This window comes from Carassius auratus, chromosome 35 (assembly GCF_003368295.1).
Source record: "Carassius auratus strain Wakin chromosome 35, ASM336829v1, whole genome shotgun sequence".
Classification (NCBI taxonomy): domain Eukaryota; kingdom Metazoa; phylum Chordata; class Actinopteri; order Cypriniformes; family Cyprinidae; genus Carassius; species Carassius auratus.
Genome location: NC_039277.1, coordinates 15,986,243 through 16,007,284, shown reverse-complemented (window position 1 = coordinate 16,007,284; position 21,042 = coordinate 15,986,243). Strand labels below are relative to the sequence as shown.

Genomic DNA, 21,042 nt, shown 5'->3' with positions numbered 1-21,042 from the left:
GGATGTTCTGAAGAGCAAATGTACACAAACAGTAAAGACACACTAGACATACGCCACAAGGCACATGAATATGACTTAATCATTGTGGTTACTGTGGTTGAGTATTTCCATGTCGATAAATGTGGACCCTGGAGCAATTGTGCCCCCTGGAGGACATAAAATTTATTTCTTACAAGACTGAGTTACTATGGATGGCATGCAGGAAAAAGGTAGGCTAAAACGTGCACACATTCGTTCACTCCATAAGTTACACTGTAATTATTTTTTATTTTTTTGGAAGTTGTAAATAAAATAAAAATATCAGTCTTTGTACTTCAAAAATGTCTTGTTTCATTCAATGTGTTACTTGATATTTCTTTGTAATTATTTGCACAATTCAATAGAAAAAATTGCTTCCATGTTAATCCTATGCCACATTATTTTCAGCAACATTTGCAGTAAAACGAGGTGTTTTAGAGAAGCTGACAAACCCCAAGTTCATCCAAAAATGTGATCATTCTGTGTTTGTTGCTCTTGATAAATGGATTTACTCCTTCCATGTACGGCTCCTGAGATGGGACAAAATTAAGTATTTGATAAAAGCAACAATTATGGAACATGGAAAGTCTATAAAATGTATTAAAATCCATTTTAAGTGTTTGTTTTACTTTGGCCCCAAATTCCACCAGGTTGGCCAGATTCTGGACTGCTTTGGCCACTAAGGTGAGTGTCCGGGATGCGATAGGGGAAGGTGGGTCTGCAGAGATAGTATGTTTTTTTTTTTATGGTCATTCATTTATAACTTGCCAAAAATGTTGGTGATGTTTCTTAAAAAAATATATAATTATAATAATTAAATTAAATTGACTCACAATTGTTTTTTTCATTTACACTCACCAGCAATGATGTTAAAAATTCTTGGGTTGACAATAGCAGGACAGATCAATCTGAGGAAGACAAATCCACTGGAAGAGACAGAAAAAAAAAACTTTTATTTTTATATGTAAATATTAATTATTATTATAATAATACTACATATACTTGTTGAAATAGTATTTAATGAAATTAACAATTTTTAATTAATTCTAAATTATTCTAAAAAAGTTCCAAAATTTCCTCCAATAAAACAGAAATTTCCATACCTTACAACTCTAGTTCTCATGGTTGTATTTCTGGGCCACTTCTGCTGTACAGCTTTCTGTAAACACCCATAAATGAACCTGAGAGTCCTGCAAAAAAATCATCAATATGTACAAAATGTTATTTTCTCACATTATACCATTGTTCTGATTTATTAGCAGTAGTCCTAAGTCATGTCCGTGACTCACAGAGGGAGGATTTCAGCAGCCATGAATATTTTTTCCACCAGCTCGGACACAATGCTCAGGAGATGAGCGAGATTTACGTTCACATCCTCATTCTTCTCCATTTTAGAGGGATTGAGCTAATTTACAGTGGAAACAAAGTGTTTACCAGGCATAAAAATGAGAGTGAACATTCACAAATGACCAATCTAAATGACTAGACTACAACACATCAGATCCAAAAATGGTTCATTCATTTTTGAAGCCTATCAGTTGCATAATTTGACATGCAAACAGGTTTGCCAGTCATTATAGGTCATTTAGATATTAAAGTTTTACAGATTCTGTTTAATAAATAAAGAGATGATGGTAATATTTAATTAAATACAATTTATTATAATGTAATAATTAATCCTAATAATTGAACTAGCAATTATAAAAAAAAATTATTCCACGACAGAATAAAAAACTTTTTTCTCAGAAGTGCATGGAAAAAAAAGTCACATTACTTTTTAATTTGAACTAACATTTTCAGTAGACCTCAGTGAAAAAACAACAACAAAAAAACACCAAGGATATGTTGCCTTCAAGCATTATCATGCATATTACATCTTAGTTTACATAAATGATTCTAAGCAATACCTCACAGGACTGTCGAGACTCCATGATCTTGAGGATGGTGTCTTTAAGAGCATGGTGAACGAACGGAGTGGCCGTGGCCTTCATGTACTGCTCCATCAGAGTACTGGCCAGAGTGGTGGCGCGAAAAAGAGTCGTAGCTTCATCTGGAAAAACAAACAACTCTGAATAATTCTAACAAATTCAGCCATGCAGCATGACGAGGAATAAAAGACGTACCTTCAGCGCTGATCTCACGGTCATTGAGCTCTCGGAGCAGCTGGGCCTCCAGGTTCTCGTGCCTGAATATCCTGAGCAGAACGCTGGCCAGGAGAGTACGGTCCTGTCCACACACGTGAGCCAAAGCACTGATCACATGCAACTCCTTCAGCAGAACCAGCTGGAAATGATCAAATAATACATGCTGGAATGAGTTGCTAGTTCTAATGTAAACTAGTTTGGTCTCTACCAAGGTTATTACTGTTAACTAAAACTATTGAAAAGGTTTTGTTAACTGAAATACAGCTGAAATGAAAAGTAATACTAAAATTTGAAAGTTTACCTTGACAGCTAACAAAAATTAAAGCACTAAAATTATTAACTGGAAATGAAAAAAAACTTAAGACTAAACTAAAAATGAAATAAAAGGAATTCAACATTTAAAAAAATGACAACACAAAAAACATTACTTAAATTCAAATGCAGGCTAAAATATAAAAATACAATTCTAAAAATTGTAATAATACCATAAAAATATATAAAATAACAAAACATACACTAAAATATCAATGCTCGCAACTGCCAAAAATATTTCTCACTGGTCATTACTCTGTATTTTCAGAATTCCCAAAATTTCTATGAATTCTGAGTTTACATCTTGCAAGTGTGAAATTTTTTGGTTTACACCACACAACACAAAAATAAAAAAGGTAACTGTGGCTTTTTTCTAAAAAGATATTACAAATGCAATTTTTTCCTCGCAAATGCAATTTTATGTTTCGCAATGATGTTAACTTGCAGTTCTGGGTTTATACAGTATCCTGCAAGTTCTTTTTTTTTTAATTGAGAGAAAAAAGTCTGAATTACCTTTCTTTTACCTATCTTTTGTATTCCATGGCAGAAACAGGCTTTCATAATAATGTGACAAATTTCTAAGGGAAATTCTGTGGGAAACTATATAGTGCCTTGACTTCAGGATATAACTGGATTTTTTTTTTTTAGATAGAAGTGTGCTAAAGCTTTTCTAAGTAATCGACTTTTAACCAGCTATTAAATTGTGCACATGAAAATTGACAAAAAAAACTTTAACTTGTACTGAATAATCAATAATATCTCAATATGCAGATTTTTTGTTGCAACATTGCATTGATTCCTCAGTTCCTTGAATCAGCGTTTTTTCAGGGGTCAGACTAATGTTTTTATATTGTGACTGAAATACGATATGTTGTAAGTTCTAGGTCAGTTACTAGGGTTTAGTTAAATGTTGACCCTTTTCATATATCAGCTCATGTATGCCCCCAATGAAATCCCACCTCTTTTAACTCATTGTACACTTCCACGGGCATGATCTTCTCCACAGAGTAGCGCACTCTCAGGCGGAGTGAACTAGGTGCCATGTTCTTCAGAGGCACGTGGGAACTCAGGGGAAACCACTCGTCAATCATCTGACCCCTTTTGAGCTGACACAGAGGGCAGCACATGAACACTGCGGGAGAAGAGCGCATGTCATGCCTCATACAAAAACAGTTTGGAAAGTCTGAGCATGAAGTAATAAGAAGGAACGTACAAATATCATTCTCTTTGCTTTTTTTTGTCTTGTTGCTCAGGCTGATCTCAAACCTGTTGATTTCGCTGGACAAGTCACTGCAAGAAATTTGGGAAACATTAATAAAAACTTTCAATTTTATACAAATAATATCAATATCTAAGGAGGCGGGCTTACTCGAAAATAAACTCTTCTGTCCACACAGGGTTCTGGCCCTCCCGCGGATGGGTCTTTGCTACTTGAATGCTGTTCAGGTAAATGTTGCAGTAGGCATTTGTGAAATGTTTACTGGGAAGTGTGTGGGCCTCCTCAACATTGAGAAATAAACTGCTGACCTGTAAAGACACATCTGAGTAACACCGCTGTAATTCATCTGACATGAGACAACAGGAAGTAACGGAGTGTTTACCTGACGCAGGCGTTTGTTTGAGCAGGGCTGGCTGGGTTTCCTAAGGTTATTACAAAATGTTTGCAGACATTTCATCCAGTCCTATGCAGTTGAAGAGTGTAAGAAGTGAGCATGAATAAACTGAACAGAATTATATTCAGTGTTCTGCAGTGCAACCAAAACATTTTTTCCGTCTTCACTGCTGCAAAATGACAATATTACAGCCAAAAAGATTATTTCTAAATATCTAATTGTAATATATATGCACTTCAGTTCAAACGTTTGGGTTTCAGTTAGATATTTTTCTATTTTTCAAAGTCGTCTCTTATGCTCGTCCATAATGAATGAAAATACCGTAATGAAAGTAATATTATGAAAGATTCGCACAATTCAAAATAACTGCTTTCTATGTTAATATATTTCAAAATATAATTTATTCCTATGATGTCAAAGCTGAATTTTCAGCATCATTCCTCCAGTCTTCAGTGTCACATGACCCTTCAGAAATCATTCTGATATTCTGATTTCCTGCTCAAGAAACGTTACATATTTTCATCAAAGCTGAAAAAGGTTGTGCTACTTAGTATCTTTACATATTACATTTTTAGAATTGTTTGATGAAAATAAATGTATAAAGAGCTCTTATATGAAATATCATTCAACACTTGAACACAGTGTGACTGGTGAAAGTGTTTAGCCAGTATTGCTAATGAAGGCACCGGTACCTGAGCTTGTTCTGGGGTCTCTCCAGCAAAGTAAAAGAAACACTGCTCCTCGCTAAAGTGCTGTACAACTATCTGGAAACAGTTTGGCCTGCAGAAAAACCCCAAATACTTACATTTATTTGAATCAAACCTAGAGTTATTATCTATTATCAGTGCATAAAACAGCGAGAAACAAACCTGCCAAACATGCTGTCATGGACCTCGTACACAGAACACACACTCAAGTCGATTAAACCCTTTGGTTTAGTTGCTCGTTTCTCACTCTCAAAGTAAATCAGCTGGGAATCATTCCCTTCAAGGATGAAATACAGATTTTTCCATCTTTTTCCTTTTCCTATAAGAGCCACAAGACAAAATATCTTAGTCCAATTATTTTGATAACGCCTTCAATGGGAAATTACGCTGAAATGTTAGCAATACCTTTATTGAACAGGACATATCCTTTCTTCACAATGTTTTTATAGAAAGCATCCTTTGTCTTTCTACGGATGGTGTTGTAGATTTCTTTACCTTCGACGGTGTCAGTAAGCACCTGCTCCTGGTGCTGATGAAATCACACATTTCAGATCATTTCACACAATAAAATGAATCAGTTTTCAACAAGTGGCTGTTGCACATACTTGGACGGATAGAGCTTCTTTGAGGTAGTGGCCCTCAACTATCTGCTCCTTTCTGTAGTGTTCAATGATGTCATCAATACTGTACACACAAAAACAAAACGACACAGGAAATACGTCATGGAACTCAAATTTTATACATTCCAAAAGACATAAAATGCTCACAATTTGCATTTACCTGTTGTAGTAACGGCCTCCCATCATAAACTGGTTTCTGGGTGTGGGGCTGATTTTGAAGCGCTTTCTGGTCTCAGTGGTGCGGAAGTACAGCGAATAGTCCCCAGGTGTGCTGTCAGATGGGCGCACTAAAAAACTGCCCACCTGCCCAACTGGGGCGAGCAATTACAGGAGTCAAGCAGGTGTAACCCTTTGCGATTTATTGCTTTTAAACACTTTTCCCTCTGACTGACCTGTCATCAGCAGGTTGTAAGCCTCTTTCTTGCTGATCTTGCCATGAAACCAGCTGAAACAGACAGAAGATGTTGAGCAGATCATAAGAGATGTGACATGAATATAATCACAGATTTCTATTAAGTTTATGCAGTACATAGTTTGTACTACTACTGGAAACTAACACTAAATAATGAAACTCACGCTTTCCCCTCGTGTGGGTCTTCTTCACGCCCCTGTGAATGTGATGATATAGGATAACCTGTCTTAATACTTTACATATACATATTCCTCCAGTTAAGGACACGTACATTTTTTAATCTAAACATTGTTTCTACTGACCACTTCCTTCACCAGGTCTTGGACTATAAGACCCTGCTCATCTGTTCGGACATTTGTCACCCACAACCAGCCATCCTCCAGTTCATTATGAACTATAAATGTATCGCCTTTGAAGAAACTGTGAGCAAAAGAAGTCTAATTAAGTTTCTTAATATACTTTAAAATTATATTTAATTGAATTTTCAGCATCATTACTTCCATGTCACCTTCAGAAGTCATTCTAATATGCTAAAGGTTCTTATTATCATTAGGAAAAAAACTTCTGTGCTGCTTAATATTTTTGTTCAAACCACGATACATTGTTTTTCAGGATTCTTTTATGAATAGGAAGTAAATAAAAAAACAGCATTCATTTGAAACATAAACCTTTTATAACTCTATACTGTCACTTTTGATCAACATAAAGTGTCCTTACTGAACAAAAGTAATAATTTCTTTTTTAAAAATCTTACTGATTAATATGGATTGTATGTATAATATGGATTGAAGGTGTTTTTTTTTTACTATGTTCTCTTGATCTTTTTTTCTGTATATGGTAAGAAAATATCAAAATAAACAGTTAAAAAAAAAAAATCTTACTGACCCCAAACTTAAGATAAGATATAATAAAATCAAATGACCTGATCTCATCAGTTTCAGGCACTTTGGTGTATGGGAGAATTGCTCGCACCCTCCTGCGGTCTTCAACAGGCTTACAAAACAAAACATTGTTTTTTATATATCGTGAAATTATTTAAGGTTTATAAATATTACAAAATGTTTTCATTTCTATGTCTACCTCTGGAGGGGCGACTGGTGATATCAGCCTCTCTCCTTTCAGCAGACACGACTTGTAACTGTAATAACCAATCAGATCCGACAGAGAGGAGAAACGACGGCCTCCAATGTAGTAGTCTCCACACATGGCGATGATCCTGCAAACATTCATTACTCAGGTCAAAGACATCATCTCCATTATCTAGGCACAAAACCTTTTAGATTAAAATGAAAGCAAATAAAGATTTCTGAAGCTGCGGAGAAAGATAACATGAACAAACACCTGAAATGGTTGACTGTGTTGGTCATGCTAAGGAAAGACAACACAAAGGAGCCGGGTCGGCGGTCACTCTCCCTGATAAGGTAGCTGCCAGCCGTCCTGGCCTGAAGCAAACGCTCCTCTGCGATCATTCGGTCCAGCTTCCCGTGATACCACCTGTAGAGTTACAAACTCTATTATGTACTCACCAAATCATCTTTTACTATTTTCATCACATGTCAAAGTAAAAGTTCACCCAAAAACTAACATTTACTCACCCTCATTTACAGACCATCCAAGATGTAGATGAGCTTGTTTCATCTGAACAGATTTGGAGAAATTGTATTACATCACTCACTCACCAATTGATCCTCTGCAGTGAATGGGTGCCGTCAGAATGAGAGTCCAAACAGCTGCTAAAAACATCGAATACAATTCACAAGTATTCCAAACACTCCAGTTCATCAATTAAAATTGTGTGTTTGTGAGAAATAAATCCATCAAGATGTTTTTTTAACTTCAAACCATTGTTTCTATTGCTTTTATAATGAAAAAGTAATCTTGTCGCAATCATTAGAGAAATATGCACAGATCAAGCACCGTTTACAAGTGGAAACAATCCTAAATAGTTTTAAACTAATATGTCAATGGATATTGATGTGAGATGACAACAGAAGATGAACTTTTGGAGGAAACATTATTATGGATTATGGAAAGAAGCTACAGTCAAAAAATTAAAACAGTTTTATGATGGATTTGTTTCTTACAAACATTCAGCTTTTCACTTCACGAGACATTAGTTGATGGACTGGAGTGGTGTGGATTATTTGTGGATTATTGTGATGTTTTTATCAGCTGTTTGGACTCTCATTCTGACGGTACCCATTCACTGCAGAGGATCCATTGCTGAACAAGTGATGTAATGTGACATTTCTCCAAATCTGTTCTGATGAACTCATTCACATCTTAGATGCCCTGAGGGTGAGACAGTTTATTTATTTATTTTTTTGGGGGTGAACTATCTCTTGAACTATCTCTTTGGGGGAAGTCGTGGCCTAGTGGTTAGAGAGTTTGACTCCTAACCCTAGGCTTGTGGGTTCGAGTCTAGGCCGGCAATACCACGACTTAGGTGCCCTTGAGCAAGACACTGAACCCCAAACTGCTCCCCGGGCGGCACAGCATAAATGGCTGCCCACTGCTCTGGGTGTGTGTTCACTGCTCTGTGTGTGTGCACTTCGGATGGTTTAAATGCAGAGCACCATACTTGGCTGAATGTCACGTCACTTTCACTTTAAACACTCATGGGATGCAAAATGTCATATTACACCGACTCACTGATTAGGAGGTGGCGCAGTGAGGCTTAAAAAAACTTCCTCATCCTCCCCGATTTCCTGCACATCCGCAGCATCGCCTTCTTCAATGATGCCAAGCGGAAGACTCGAGGTGGCTGGCAGGCAAACCTCGGGACTCAGCGATGCACCTTCATGTGGAGGATCTGACATCCCCATCCCAACTCCTGGAAAAGACCCCAATATAACATGTCCAACACCAATACCACCTTCCTTTGAGGCCAACATGACTGTTTCAGGTCTCGGATCCTTCCCAGATACAGAATATGTGGCCCCAGGAGGCTGTTTAGGTGGTAAAACAGTGGTATGGATGGACAAAGCTGAGCATAGGTCTGAGATCGGTATCCCCTGACCACAACAGGCTGGTAAATGGGTGGTGCTGTCTCCTCCTGCCCCGGCCATCCGGGTCACCACCGAAAAGGGATCAGGCTCCTCGCCGCCACCCTGGGTTGCCATCATTGTCACCCTGGGAAGCTGACAATGAAAGCTGACAAAGTTCAGGAGGGTTTCCCCTCCTGAAACGCAAAACTGCACCTTTATTCTCTTTTAGGAGAGTTTTCTCCTAATTCAGTGTGGTGGTTTGGCTCTAACACAAGACAGGTAGCTTCAGGTTTTCACTGTTTGATTTTCTCCTAATCTGAAAATAAGGAAGGAAACAGTTAGAAAAACTCATATACTGTAATGCCTTAGAAATACCATTGTTTACAAATGTTGTAAGCGCATTTTTACCTTTGTAATCATAACACGATCTTATTTAAGTGGGAATAAACATCAAATCTTTTATGAGGAGCTACATTTTCAGATCGAATAAGACTAATCAAAAACAGCATAAAATTAAATCTGCATTCGAATGACGGCTATGTGCGTTAGCTCGTTAGCTTGGTTTGGTTCTGGCCAGGTTTGACACCACAAAAGTCCAGCGTTTGAGGGTTAGTTGAGCTCTTAGGCTTATTTACAGTGAGGTATGAGTGTTAATAAGTGGGGAAGAGAAGTTAAAGATGATGTTAAGGAAATTTTTCGTTACTTTTGTTTCACTCACTTTGGCTAGTTTCATGTTGAGAGTTGTGTTGTGTAGCCTCGCGCACTGAGCCTTTGCGCCCCTCAAACACTCCCACCTCGCGTGAATCCGCCCGCCGCGCTCCCGACCTCCAAGGCGCGTGCTCGTGGCCGCGCCTTCACCCTTCACAAAAGTTCTCCCAAAATGCCATAGTCACCTTAAGTTATTTTTGCTACATATTATGGACATGGGGTTTTCATCTAATTTAATTTATTTGTAGACACAGCGAAGCCATCTTGTAAAACTTTTATGTTTTCTATGTTATTTATTCTGCAGAAACAATATTTTCGCTTTTATATTAAGTTTATAGCCTACGTCTTTAACCATTAAAGATGACACGGATAATCATAATAGCAGCCTTGGTATATCTATTATAGGCATTTTATGCGAAATACCACAGCAGTATACTGACATAAAATTACTGTTTTCTAGAAAAGGTTTTCTCGGTTTTATTACAACTTTATACGTTTTTAAACAATAATGATGAGTATAATTATACATGGATAATCCAAATAGCCATTTTACATAGTATTAGAGGCAATTTATGCGAAATAGATTTAGTAAGCTGAGGTAACAATAATTCTATAAATTATAGCCTATTAAAATTTTAAAAATATATATGTTTATTTTTGTAACAAGTTATAATATTAGAGGCAATTTATGGTAAATATGCATATTACATCGGGTTAAAATTATAAAATAGGCTACTTTGACGATGCATGGACATTATTGTCGAATGCTGTTAGTTCCTCTCGTTGGCCTACAGAGGGCGACAGACACGCACAACTTTTAATCAATCTATAGGCTACTGTAAACATGAAAACGCAATGTGAAGTAGTATAATGGGCTATGTGTAATAAATATAAGCCTTTGGTGATAATTAAGAGCACAGCAGGGGAAGAACTGATAATCTACACGATTTAAGACGTCACCCCCCCCCCCCCCCCCCCCCCCGTTAGCCTAAAATCGTGGAAAGAAGAGACACACGTGATATCGTGTGTGTATGGAACATTAAAACATTTAAAATTTGCACGTGGCCGTGTAAGTTTTGGAACTCGGATCAAATAAGTGCCTCTATTTCTATTTTTTTTTTCTTTGATTTATTTTAGTTTACTCTGTAGAAGTCGCTACATTTCAATGCACCAGGCTAGGCTATGTAAAAGGAAAGTTATTTTTTTCTTAGGATGAGTGGATCGGTGCGTGCGTCTACACTGATGCTGTGAATGTGAATCCTGCCAGTGTCGAGTCTCCATCATCATCTTCATCACTGCAGTAAGAAGAAGAAGCAGCAGCATCACTGCTCGGAGTCACAGCATCACCGGACATCCACACCGCGAGTCTCTCTGCCATTATATCTGCATCACGGCTGAGAGACGAAGCTTCACGGGAGAACCAGAGGACATGGTGCCTTTATTTTTGTTCCTGGTCGTCCGCATTGGCGCGTCCATCCCACATCCGACACCTGCAGGTGAGTTTCAACGTTCACAACTCTGTGCGTTCAACATACACCTCACATTTGCACATCAACAAACCGAGGTTAAGTTTAAAACACACATCAGAACTTCCAGGCAACGTTTGGTGCGTTTATTCAGAGCTCGGACATCAGCAGCAGCATCACTTCAGTGATTTATTAAAATTTCCTATAATTCATGAGGGAGATGATAATGAGATGTCGGGTTATTTCGGGCACATGATTTTATCTGCGCCCTCTAACAGACGTTCAATTAAATATGACATTAATGCAAGCACAGCTGCCTGACACATAAAGATGACAATGAATTGTAAACGCCTGCTTGTGCAAGTTACAGTCTCATCGCTGTTATGTTTGTTTGATGTTACTTTAAGGTGATCCAGAGGTCATCTGCACAATAAATAGTCATCAAAACACTGTTATCATCTGCGAGCCTGAAGCATCTCCTTGTGTTTTTAATAGCTGAACCCAATGTGATCATGTTAGATGTCATACTGTGCATCTCTGACTGACCTTTACAATGAATGACTCAGTTTGTACTGTCACTGAGTTTTCATTAGAAATCATCTGCGTGGGTTAGTGTTGTTCTGTTGTCATATTAATTATTAGAGCTGTTTTTATTTGAAGCTGGTTGTTTTTACATGACAAAAATGTATTAAAATGATTATAATCATTGTTATGCTTGCAAAAATTTACTTATAAGCCATCATTTTTCACCAAAATATCATATTTATTGTACTAAATATATGGTACTAAATGATTATCATATTAATTTACCATGGTGTTTACATTATTCTCTGAAGTACAGTACATTACCTTTCAAAAATCTGGGGTCGGTATGATTTTTCTGTTTCTTTTTTATGTTTGTGTAAAAAAGTATCTTATGCTCGCCAATGCTATATTTTTTAAATCAAATAATAGTACTAAAAACAGCAATTTTGGGAAATGTTATTGCAAACTAAAATGACTGTTTTCTACATTTTACATGTATTTCAATCCTGTGATGCAAAGCTGAATTTTCTGCATCATTCCTCCAGTCTTCAGTGTCTAACTATAACTATAACTGTAACTATATTACTTGTTTCTTATTGACGTTACAGTACCACAGTTTTATCAGAGTAGCAATAATATATATATATATATATATAAATATATATATATATATATATATATATATGTATGTATGTATGTATGTATGTATGTATATATATATATATATATATATATATATATATATATATATATATATATATATATATATTTTTTTTTTTTTTTTTATTTTTATTTTTTTTTTGATGGAAATTTAATAACAATGGTACAAGAGATTAATTAAAGCTGTAATCTTTGAGGAGTCACTCATTTCCTTCCAGATTCACTGTGTTATTCATAATCAAATCACTGCAAGTTTGCAATGCCAGTGTTTTTGTATCAATGCAAGTAACACAACAAGCATCCTGGCAGTTTGAAATTAATTGTACTGGAAAGCACATGGCAGTGTGCAGCGTGCCACTATATCCACTGTGAGTGTCATGCCCTCAGGTTGTGTCGGATCAGTGTGAAACAAGACAGCTCCGCCAGCCGTGTTTCTTTTCTAACACTAAAGGTTTTCTCTAATCTTCTATCTCACTTAACCATACACACTTCTGAAGCATTGGCATTCTGTCATCGAAAAACATCTGCACTGCATCTTTAAGAGTCGGCAAGTGTATTTATTCCAAAGTTCGGCCAACATGGACACCAGTGTAAGCACTCAGTTACTGAATAAATCAGGCCGAAATGACAGCGTGGCTGAGGATATAACGTCACAAACTCATGTGCATCACTCTGCGACATGTTGTAGAGGTGATTTGTCTTTGGAAAAGAATCTCTACTCATTTCCTGTTTATTTCTCTTCATGGTTTGTAGGTGAAGTCTGTGAACTGGTTCCATGTGAGAACGGTGCTGACTGTCCCAGTACACCAGCTGACGAAAATGTTTCCTGTGAGTTTTTAAGTCACTTTTTTACTTTGTCCTTTTGGATTTGAGAAGCCTAAAGGCCCATGAGATTTAATGTCTTGCAATTTCCTGTGCTAAAAAACTCAAAACTCAGGAAACTCAGGAAGAATATTTTAATAATCTGAAGCACCCCTTCCCTCCTACTATGAAAAATCTTTTGTGGACTAGAAACATGGATTTTATAGGTTCTTCATAGAACCATAGATGCAAATAAAGGACCTTCATTCAATTAGATACAATTCTACACTAAATTCTTCAGATTACAGTTTTGTCTTATAAAATATATAGACAATTTAACACAAACCTATAATGTGAATTACAGATAACAAAAATTAGAAAAAAATTAATTATTCCACACCACACCAATGCACAATAGTCCACGGTTGTGTGCAACAGTTAAATTGTCTGTCGCTTTAAATGCTCAAGCTCTTTAAAGGTCGATTCTAATTGGCTGTCAGTGTTTTATTCATTCATCAGATGAAGAAAAAAGGAAATTCTGAATGAATCTGTGCCGTTATCATTATAGCCGTGCACTTCATTGTTTGCATAGAATTAGAATGATTTTTAAAACCTTGTTTTTAATATTATAGATATCATCCTTGGAGTGAATAATATGGTTCTACTCTAGTATTTCTAAATTTCCCTTTAGAAATTAGTGCAGGACATGATGGTTTTAAAGAAATAAAGAAAAAAAAATTAAAATAGTGATCTTTAAAAGATTCTACTGTTTCATCTACTTGAAATCTTCATTTTGTTAGTGCAGATAGAATATGACAGAATGTCCCAAACTGTGCATTCTGCTCTTTTAACAGCATCAGGCTGGAAGTGGGAAGAGCAAGCTGTAATTGGTGAGTTTGTTTATTTGAAGCCTCTTTTAATGGCCTGATTTATTTTCCTCATTTTAAGAAAGGTTCAAAAGAGCTTTGTTCATTGAGACTCCAGATGTGAATGGCATATTAAACAGATGGCTCATGTTCGGCTTATGAGCCGTGAACATAAATGATGTCAGCCTTGTTTCCATTCACCAGTTAATTCATATTTAAACATCTGCTTAGCGTTCATTAGACACTCACACTTTCTGGAGTCGTCTTTTATAGCTAATGCAGTATTTAATGTGATGTTCAGATGTAGCTGAAAAACATGAAATAATAATGACCGTGTGGGGATAGTGCATGTCATCAAGCGCACTGAGCCTCAAGTTCACTTACAGATCAACCTGCAATAAACTCTAGTAGGATTTTATGTAGCACTTTAGATGAACCCTGCAGATTTGAGATACTGTGTGTTTCTGTCATTCAGCGCCCTGCAGCCCGAACCCGTGTCATAACGGAGGGGTGTGTGAGCTCGGTGAGACCTACCGCGGTGACACTTTTGTCCGATATTTGTGTAGGTGTCCGCTTGGCTTCGATGGTGTCCATTGCCAACACAGTAAGAAACTCTTTTTTATAGATACATTCATTTCAATATATTTCAATTGTAATATTGTATACAGTATGTATATACTGTACATATTTTACATTTTATATTTTAATTTAATAATATACTATATAAAATGTAAAATATTAAATGAAAATTAAATGCATTAAATCAGAATCAGAAAGAGCATTATTTCCAAGTATGCTTGCACATACAAGGAATTTGTTTTAGTGGCATACGCTTCCAGTACACAAAAAAACAAACAAAAAAACATTATACATAATTTGTATAAACCGCTGTGCTATAGATGATAATGGAATATAATTCAGTAAGATTTTTATCAAATAAATATAAGGATATTGCACATTTTTATTGCGTAAGTGGGGAACATTTAACTGTTCATGAGGTAGATTGCCTTGGGGAAGAAAGTGTTCTTGTGCCTGACTGTTCTGGTATTTGGGGCTCTGAAGCGCTGGCCAGATGATTTTTTGAGCCCTTTTCCTCACTCTGGATGTATACAGTTCTTGAAGGGAGGGCACGGGAGCACCAATAATCTTCTGATGTCCGTTTTGAAGCTGAACCAAACCAGACAAAATTACATTTTTTTAATTTATATATATATATATATATATATATATATATATATATATATATATATATATATATATATATATATATATATATATATATATATATATAATGTATACATATATACATACACTTTAAAATTAATATAAAATTAATGTAGTAAATTATAGTTTTTACATTTACATATTTTCTATCAGTGATAAAAAATGCTATACATGTTATTTATATTATTGTAAGTTTTTTATAATCATTTTTTTAATTAAATGTATATATAATAAAACTAAGTTAAATAATATTCAAATATAAATATTATACAAATAATATAAATATTTAAAATAACATTTTTTCACACAAACACACAAATATATATATATATATATATATATATATATATATATATATTAAATACAATTTAATGATACCAGATAATGATAATAATAATAATAACTTGCAACCTGATTTTTTGTTCCAGTTTTTAAGTTTTTTGTATGAATAAATTCAGCAAGGAACAGTTGTAAAATAATCCAAAAATTTTAAAGATTCACCAAAAATATTTTTAATGTATATATAACAAATTGTGATTAAAAATTTGTTGTACTGTATAGTCCACCTTCTGTTTTTATTATGCAAGTTAAAATTATGCAATGTGACTATGTTTTCATGTATCAAATACAGAATCACTTGGACAAACTTACATATATATTGATAATAAACATTACAAGTCCATTCTGATAAGTCATGTTAATGCATTCATGTGCCTGTGAGCATGTGCATATATGCGTGTGTGTGTGTGTGTGTGTGTGCGTATGTCATTGTATCTAGGTGTGGGGGAGGAAGCATTCAAAAAAGGGAAGCCACTGGAGACGACAACTATTATAAGCAATAACAATGACAATAATAACCATGGCAACAACCACAATGATGATGATGCTAATAATACTAATAACAATAATAAAGACTTTTTATTATAGTGCACATTCACACAATGCAAGTACACTTATGTTGCCTTTTCATTGTTGCTGCAAGTCAACAGTCAACATGTTTATCTACAGTAGCTACCAGAATAATAACACATCTAGTTTAATGCTACAGATATATGAATGAAAATATCAGCCACTTGAGAAGTGACTTCTGCCACAGTGATGGAAGAACATATGCACTTACTGTAGTATATTTTATGGCTTTAGTTTTACTAGTGTGGAAACACGAAGCACAGTAATGTGAATAAATATGTTTTTCTGCTTCAGTTCATCTCATTAAAACTTCTACAGTGTATTGTGACAGAACACTTAGCAAAGTGACAGGAACGTAATTAACCAAGAGCTTTTTTTTTTTTTTTTTTATCTGTTTGCTGTCAGAGCTTGTTTTTATTTGTTGCATTTCTGTCCTAATACACATCGCACATGTGCATTTGTGACCTTAATTTGTCTCCTGAATTGACTTCTAAGCATAGCCTATAATTAATGCTGGAGTGAAAGTACAGCTAAGATAAGACAATGAGGCTCAGTTAGTAGCAGACTGAACAACGGCCATAGAAATCTCAGGTTATTTTTTGTGTCAATTTTTTTTTTAGATTGACATTCGGTCTCATTATCTGCCCCGGCCCTATGACCTGCTCAGTTTTCGTCATAATAATTAGACTTCACAGCATATTGACCAACCTAGTGAAGGATGTTTACTTGAGTGTGTCATATATATGAGTGTGTGTGTGTGTGTGTGTGTGTGTGTGTATAAAAACAGGGATGTACTGGGCTTATCTGTTGTGATGCAAAACTACCAACAAGTGTGAAGAGTTCCATTCCGTTTGGGTGGAGAGTAAGAAAATCAATAAAACAAAAAAATCATATAATTATTAAATTAATGTATATTTTAGTTCAATTCAATTTAGTAATTTATATAATTACTATACTGTCACTATAACTTGTTCTTTTACAGAGAAGAAATTAAAAATGCAACCATGTCAGCAGCAGAAATTGCTAGAAAAGGAAAAAAGAAATAACATTTGTAATCAGTCATAAATCAATTAAATGAAAAATGTTTTTAAAAAAAATAAGAATCAAACACACAAAACATTAAATTAATATAAAATTGAATGAAATTAAAAATAAAATGTATTAATTTAAAAACTGATGTCACATGGCACCAGTTCAATTCCAAAAAATGTATATTTTGAATATTATTTTATTAATAATAATAATAATAATAATAATAATAATCTATTATATAAATAGATATACACACACACACACACACAGCAAATTATTAAATTAAATGTAAAAATGTAGACTTTTTTTTACAAAAGGAAATACATTTTGTAATTCATTAAAATAAAAAATGAATCAAAGTTATAACATTATTACATAAAAATTACTAAATTTAATAAATTAAATTAAAAGTGGAATTAAATAAATATATTATTCCCTTTTTAAATAGAGCAAGAAAATGGCACATGTATGCTGGAGGTGTTTTCCGTGAGCCGACAGATGTACAGATGTGAGAGGGGGAGAAAATATAGTGCAGGGAGCTGCTTGGAAAAAGTTGCCCTCTAGATCACAATTCATTTTCAATGAGAGGTTCATAGGAGAGCTGGTGCAATCTGGTGAAATTGTTGTGGAGGAGCCATAAAGAATTGAAGTACATGCCACCTCAGGGAGCACTGCCATCCTCATCTAATTCATCTATTACAGGATCCGCCGCTGGTTCTGACTTAGTGATCATACCGTGTGAAGCTCCACCGACTTCATTAACCTAGTTGTCTTGGCACAACTCGGCACATTGAATTGGTTTTTCCTTATGAAATGAAATGCCAAAATCAGCATGTGTTAAACAATGGCACAGAAATCGATTCTCAGACTGGCTCTGATCAAGAGAAGATTCAACCAAAAGGAACTTGGGCATCTCAAAACAACATTTTTTAGGTCATAGGCTCTGTGTTTTACTATGGAAGAAGCGTCCAGTACCACAAATCCAGCGTGACAGCTGACCAACCCCCCTCTGTTCCTGACACCAATTTACTTGCTTGACTGGCTGGACTTTGGCCCCATGGAGGGAATCCCACCAATCAGGACGAGTTCATTCGATCGCAACCGACAGCAGTGCTTGGATGCACATGACTAGCATGAAGCTGAATGCCAATGGTCATTCTGCAGCAAAATCAAAATCAAAAACAATGCTTTGTTTTAGAGATCATAGCATGAAATAAAAGAATTACTAGACTACCAAAAGTTTAGGGTTGGTAAGATTTTTAAATGTTTTTGAAAGAAGTCTCTTGTGTTCACCAAGGCTGCATTTATTTGATCAAAATACAGTAAATATTGTGAAATATTATTTCAAGTACAAAGAACTGCTTTCTGTTTGAATATATTTTAAAAGTCATTTATTCCTGGATTCATGATCATGATTTGCTGCTCAAGAAAAATGTGTTGTTATCAATGTTGAAAACAGATGTGCTGCTTTATATTTTCTCGTGGAAACTGTGATAAAGCTTTGTTTTTCCTCTCTTGATTGTTTAATGAAGAATAATTTCAAAGGAACCGCATTTGTTTGAAATATAAATCGTTTTTAACATTATAAATGTTTGAACCATTTAATGCAGCCTTGCTCAATTAAAGTATTAATTTCTTTCCTTTACTGAACCCAAAATTTAATAAAAGTGTCACCATTACTACTATTACTCATACTTATTGATAAAACGTTTAAAAATATCTTAGATATACACTGAAAGTGGACCTTAGGCTTTCTAAACTGTAAAAAAAATAAAATTCAAAGATTGAATGAGTGCTATTTCAATTTTCAGTTCAAATTTCATGTTTAATACAATGTGTTCAGTAGTTTGTGGAAATTGTTTCTATACCAAATGTTTTTGAGTGTAGAGACTACAGTAGAATATCAGGCTAGTATAGCAACGTGTTAAAACTACTCCTTTGCAGGAAAGTGCTGGAAACCTTCCATAGCACTCCAGCTTCGTGACAACAGTTTTACACGAGCAAGACCCACTCACAAAGTCTGGATTCAAAAGTGCAAATCCAGTTCTTTTGCATATAATTTCTGTGAGACTTTAGCTTTTAGCTTTAGCTTTTATTTTGAGAGGATCAGTGCAATCTAACATCAGATCCTTAAATTGCACATTTGTTGTGTTCATCTGTGCTTTCAGTTCTCGTGAGGTGACCCTGTTTGAGCGGTGGATTTGGTTGTTGCCCTCCAGTGCTCTTCTGTTGTTGTGGTAAACCCAAAGGTCTGGTTTATCTCTGCCAGATACATTATCTGACACAGCTGAGCCTGTGCTCCTCCTTGCAGGTCCCTGAATTTCTGTCTGTAACGAGTCTCTTGAGTTCCTTTTGTTCTGCTTAAAAATCAAGGAGAGAGAGAAGTCAGTGCTGCAGAACTCTGAGATAGGACACCATAAGCTTTGCTACAAGGACTTTTCCTGGACTTTTATGCTTCGATTTTTTCCTAAAATCCGTATGTTTCCATACGACTCAAATCATACCAATTCACCAAAATTAAAAAATAATTACATGTTCTCATGAGATTGGAAATGAAAAATGATGACTGGACGTCCGCCCACTGGTGGACAACTTTTAAAAGATCAAGGGTTTTCATTAGGTTTAATATGTTTTTGCATATTAAGAGAAAAAAAGCAGGTCTCTTTAATATCTCAACTGTTTCACCTGGAGAATTTGGGTGTGGAATTTACCCTTTTCACGGATAATAACAAAGAACACTAAATTAATCATGAAATTTTGCAGTAGAAAGACTGAAATAGTATTTTCTTGTAAAATGTAATCCAGTTATAGTTTAATTTATAGTTTAACTCATTATAAGATAATTCTGCAATCAAAAATATGATCTAAAAAATGTCTTATATCATTCTTCCAATAACAAAGTCAGAGCTTTATCCCCATCTAAAGCAATCTAGGGAGAAACATCTGAGTCAAAGTTGAAACTTCAACACTGAAGTCTTCAGTGAGCATCATTTAAGCTATAATATTTTGTTCTCTCTATTTAGTTTCTAAATGTATATATATATATATATATATATATATATATATATATATATATATATATACTTTTACTTTACAATTTTCACTTAGAAATTTCTAGCGTTGAAACATCTTTTTTTTATTTGAAAGACTGAAATTGTATTTTACTCTAAAATGTACGTCAAAAAAATAATAATAATTTACAAATAAATAAAAAATATTTTTTTTTACAATCTAGCAATCTCACAATTCCCAAAGAGTAGATTTTTCAGAAGAGGTGTATCTCATTTATGAACTTCAACATTTATCATCCTATTCTTCCGTGAACAAATAGTCTGAGCTGCAATGGACATTCATTTTATAGCTTTATACTCTGTTCTTTCAACATTTGTGTCTATACCTAAAACACCTGCAACAAAGTGGTTGATACTTAAAACATACAGGATAATCAAAGTCTTATTTGAGCAGCATTTAAGCAATAATATATCTCCTCTTAATGATTAATGTGTAAATAAACACTTTCAGTGTAAATTGGAAAGATTTGAAAGAGGATTTTCATCACTGTGGCAAATCAACCATAATGAGAAACTATATTTGAGCTCTTGTAGCTTTTTCCAGGTAGTTGCTTTTGATCATTTCCTTAAGTGTCCGTGGATGTCTACTTGTCTTTTCAGATCTTAATGAGTGTGAGAAAAACCCATGTAAAAATGGAGGCAGCTGCACAGACCTGCGAGCAAACTACACCTGCCATTGTCCCGGCGAATACATGGGGCAGAACTGTCAGTACAGTAAGTGCAACTCGACTTCATCACCTCATTTCATCAAATCCATGTGTTTAAATATTCACTATCATACCACGGCATCTCTTGAGGAGCAAACTCAAACTCAAACTGACGGCTTGGGGATGGGAGCCATCTGCCTTCAGCTGCTTTTTTGGGAGAATCTGAGTGAACGAGGCCAATATGACATTGACCGAGTAGGGAACCACATCGCTTTTTCTCCATGCAATATATGGGGTTTTATTAACAAAGTTCGGGAGGA

At 35.2% G+C, this 21,042-nt stretch overlaps 2 protein-coding genes across 3 annotated transcripts in view; one reads left to right on the top strand and one right to left on the bottom strand.

Annotated features, from left to right (window-relative positions):
• LOC113054616 (ras GTPase-activating protein 1-like) overlaps nt 1-9,639 on the bottom strand; it is a 10,618-nt gene extending 979 nt beyond the window's left edge. Inside the window, exons 1-25 of one of the 2 annotated variants that reach the window (XM_026220277.1) lie at nt 9,532-9,639; nt 8,479-9,129; nt 7,168-7,320; nt 6,907-7,042; nt 6,749-6,819; nt 6,129-6,246; nt 5,991-6,022; nt 5,807-5,859; nt 5,575-5,725; nt 5,400-5,478; nt 5,200-5,323; nt 4,957-5,113; nt 4,780-4,867; nt 4,076-4,156; nt 3,844-4,001; nt 3,688-3,764; nt 3,434-3,606; nt 2,142-2,301; nt 1,926-2,068; nt 1,308-1,423; nt 1,122-1,208; nt 877-944; nt 648-736; nt 471-548; nt 1-7 (exon numbers count right to left, since the gene is read on the bottom strand). The exon at nt 1-7 is cut by the window's left edge and continues 128 nt beyond it. In XM_026220277.1, coding sequence (XP_026076062.1) covers nt 1-7; nt 471-548; nt 648-736; nt 877-944; nt 1,122-1,208; nt 1,308-1,423; nt 1,926-2,068; nt 2,142-2,301; nt 3,434-3,606; nt 3,688-3,764; nt 3,844-4,001; nt 4,076-4,156; nt 4,780-4,867; nt 4,957-5,113; nt 5,200-5,323; nt 5,400-5,478; nt 5,575-5,725; nt 5,807-5,859; nt 5,991-6,022; nt 6,129-6,246; nt 6,749-6,819; nt 6,907-7,042; nt 7,168-7,320; nt 8,479-8,951 — 2,872 coding nt within the window. In that variant the 5' untranslated portion in view covers nt 8,952-9,129; nt 9,532-9,639. Of the gene's footprint in view, nt 8-470; nt 549-647; nt 737-876; nt 945-1,121; nt 1,209-1,307; nt 1,424-1,925; nt 2,069-2,141; nt 2,302-3,433; nt 3,607-3,687; nt 3,765-3,843; nt 4,002-4,075; nt 4,157-4,779; nt 4,868-4,956; nt 5,114-5,199; nt 5,324-5,399; nt 5,479-5,574; nt 5,726-5,806; nt 5,860-5,990; nt 6,023-6,128; nt 6,247-6,748; nt 6,820-6,906; nt 7,043-7,167; nt 7,321-8,478; nt 9,130-9,221; nt 9,238-9,531 lie in introns of those variants that run through there. The other variant, XM_026220278.1, reaches the window with a different exon arrangement.
• A 1,175-nt stretch (nt 9,640-10,814) lies between these two features.
• Nucleotides 10,815-21,042, top strand: part of LOC113054614 (EGF-like repeat and discoidin I-like domain-containing protein 3) — a 26,409-nt gene continuing 16,181 nt past the window's right edge. The window contains exons 1-5 of the mRNA XM_026220275.1: nt 10,815-11,017; nt 12,926-13,000; nt 13,828-13,863; nt 14,315-14,443; nt 20,676-20,789. Coding sequence (XP_026076060.1) covers nt 10,951-11,017; nt 12,926-13,000; nt 13,828-13,863; nt 14,315-14,443; nt 20,676-20,789 — 421 coding nt within the window. The 5' untranslated portion in view covers nt 10,815-10,950. The remainder of the gene's footprint in view (nt 11,018-12,925; nt 13,001-13,827; nt 13,864-14,314; nt 14,444-20,675; nt 20,790-21,042) is intronic.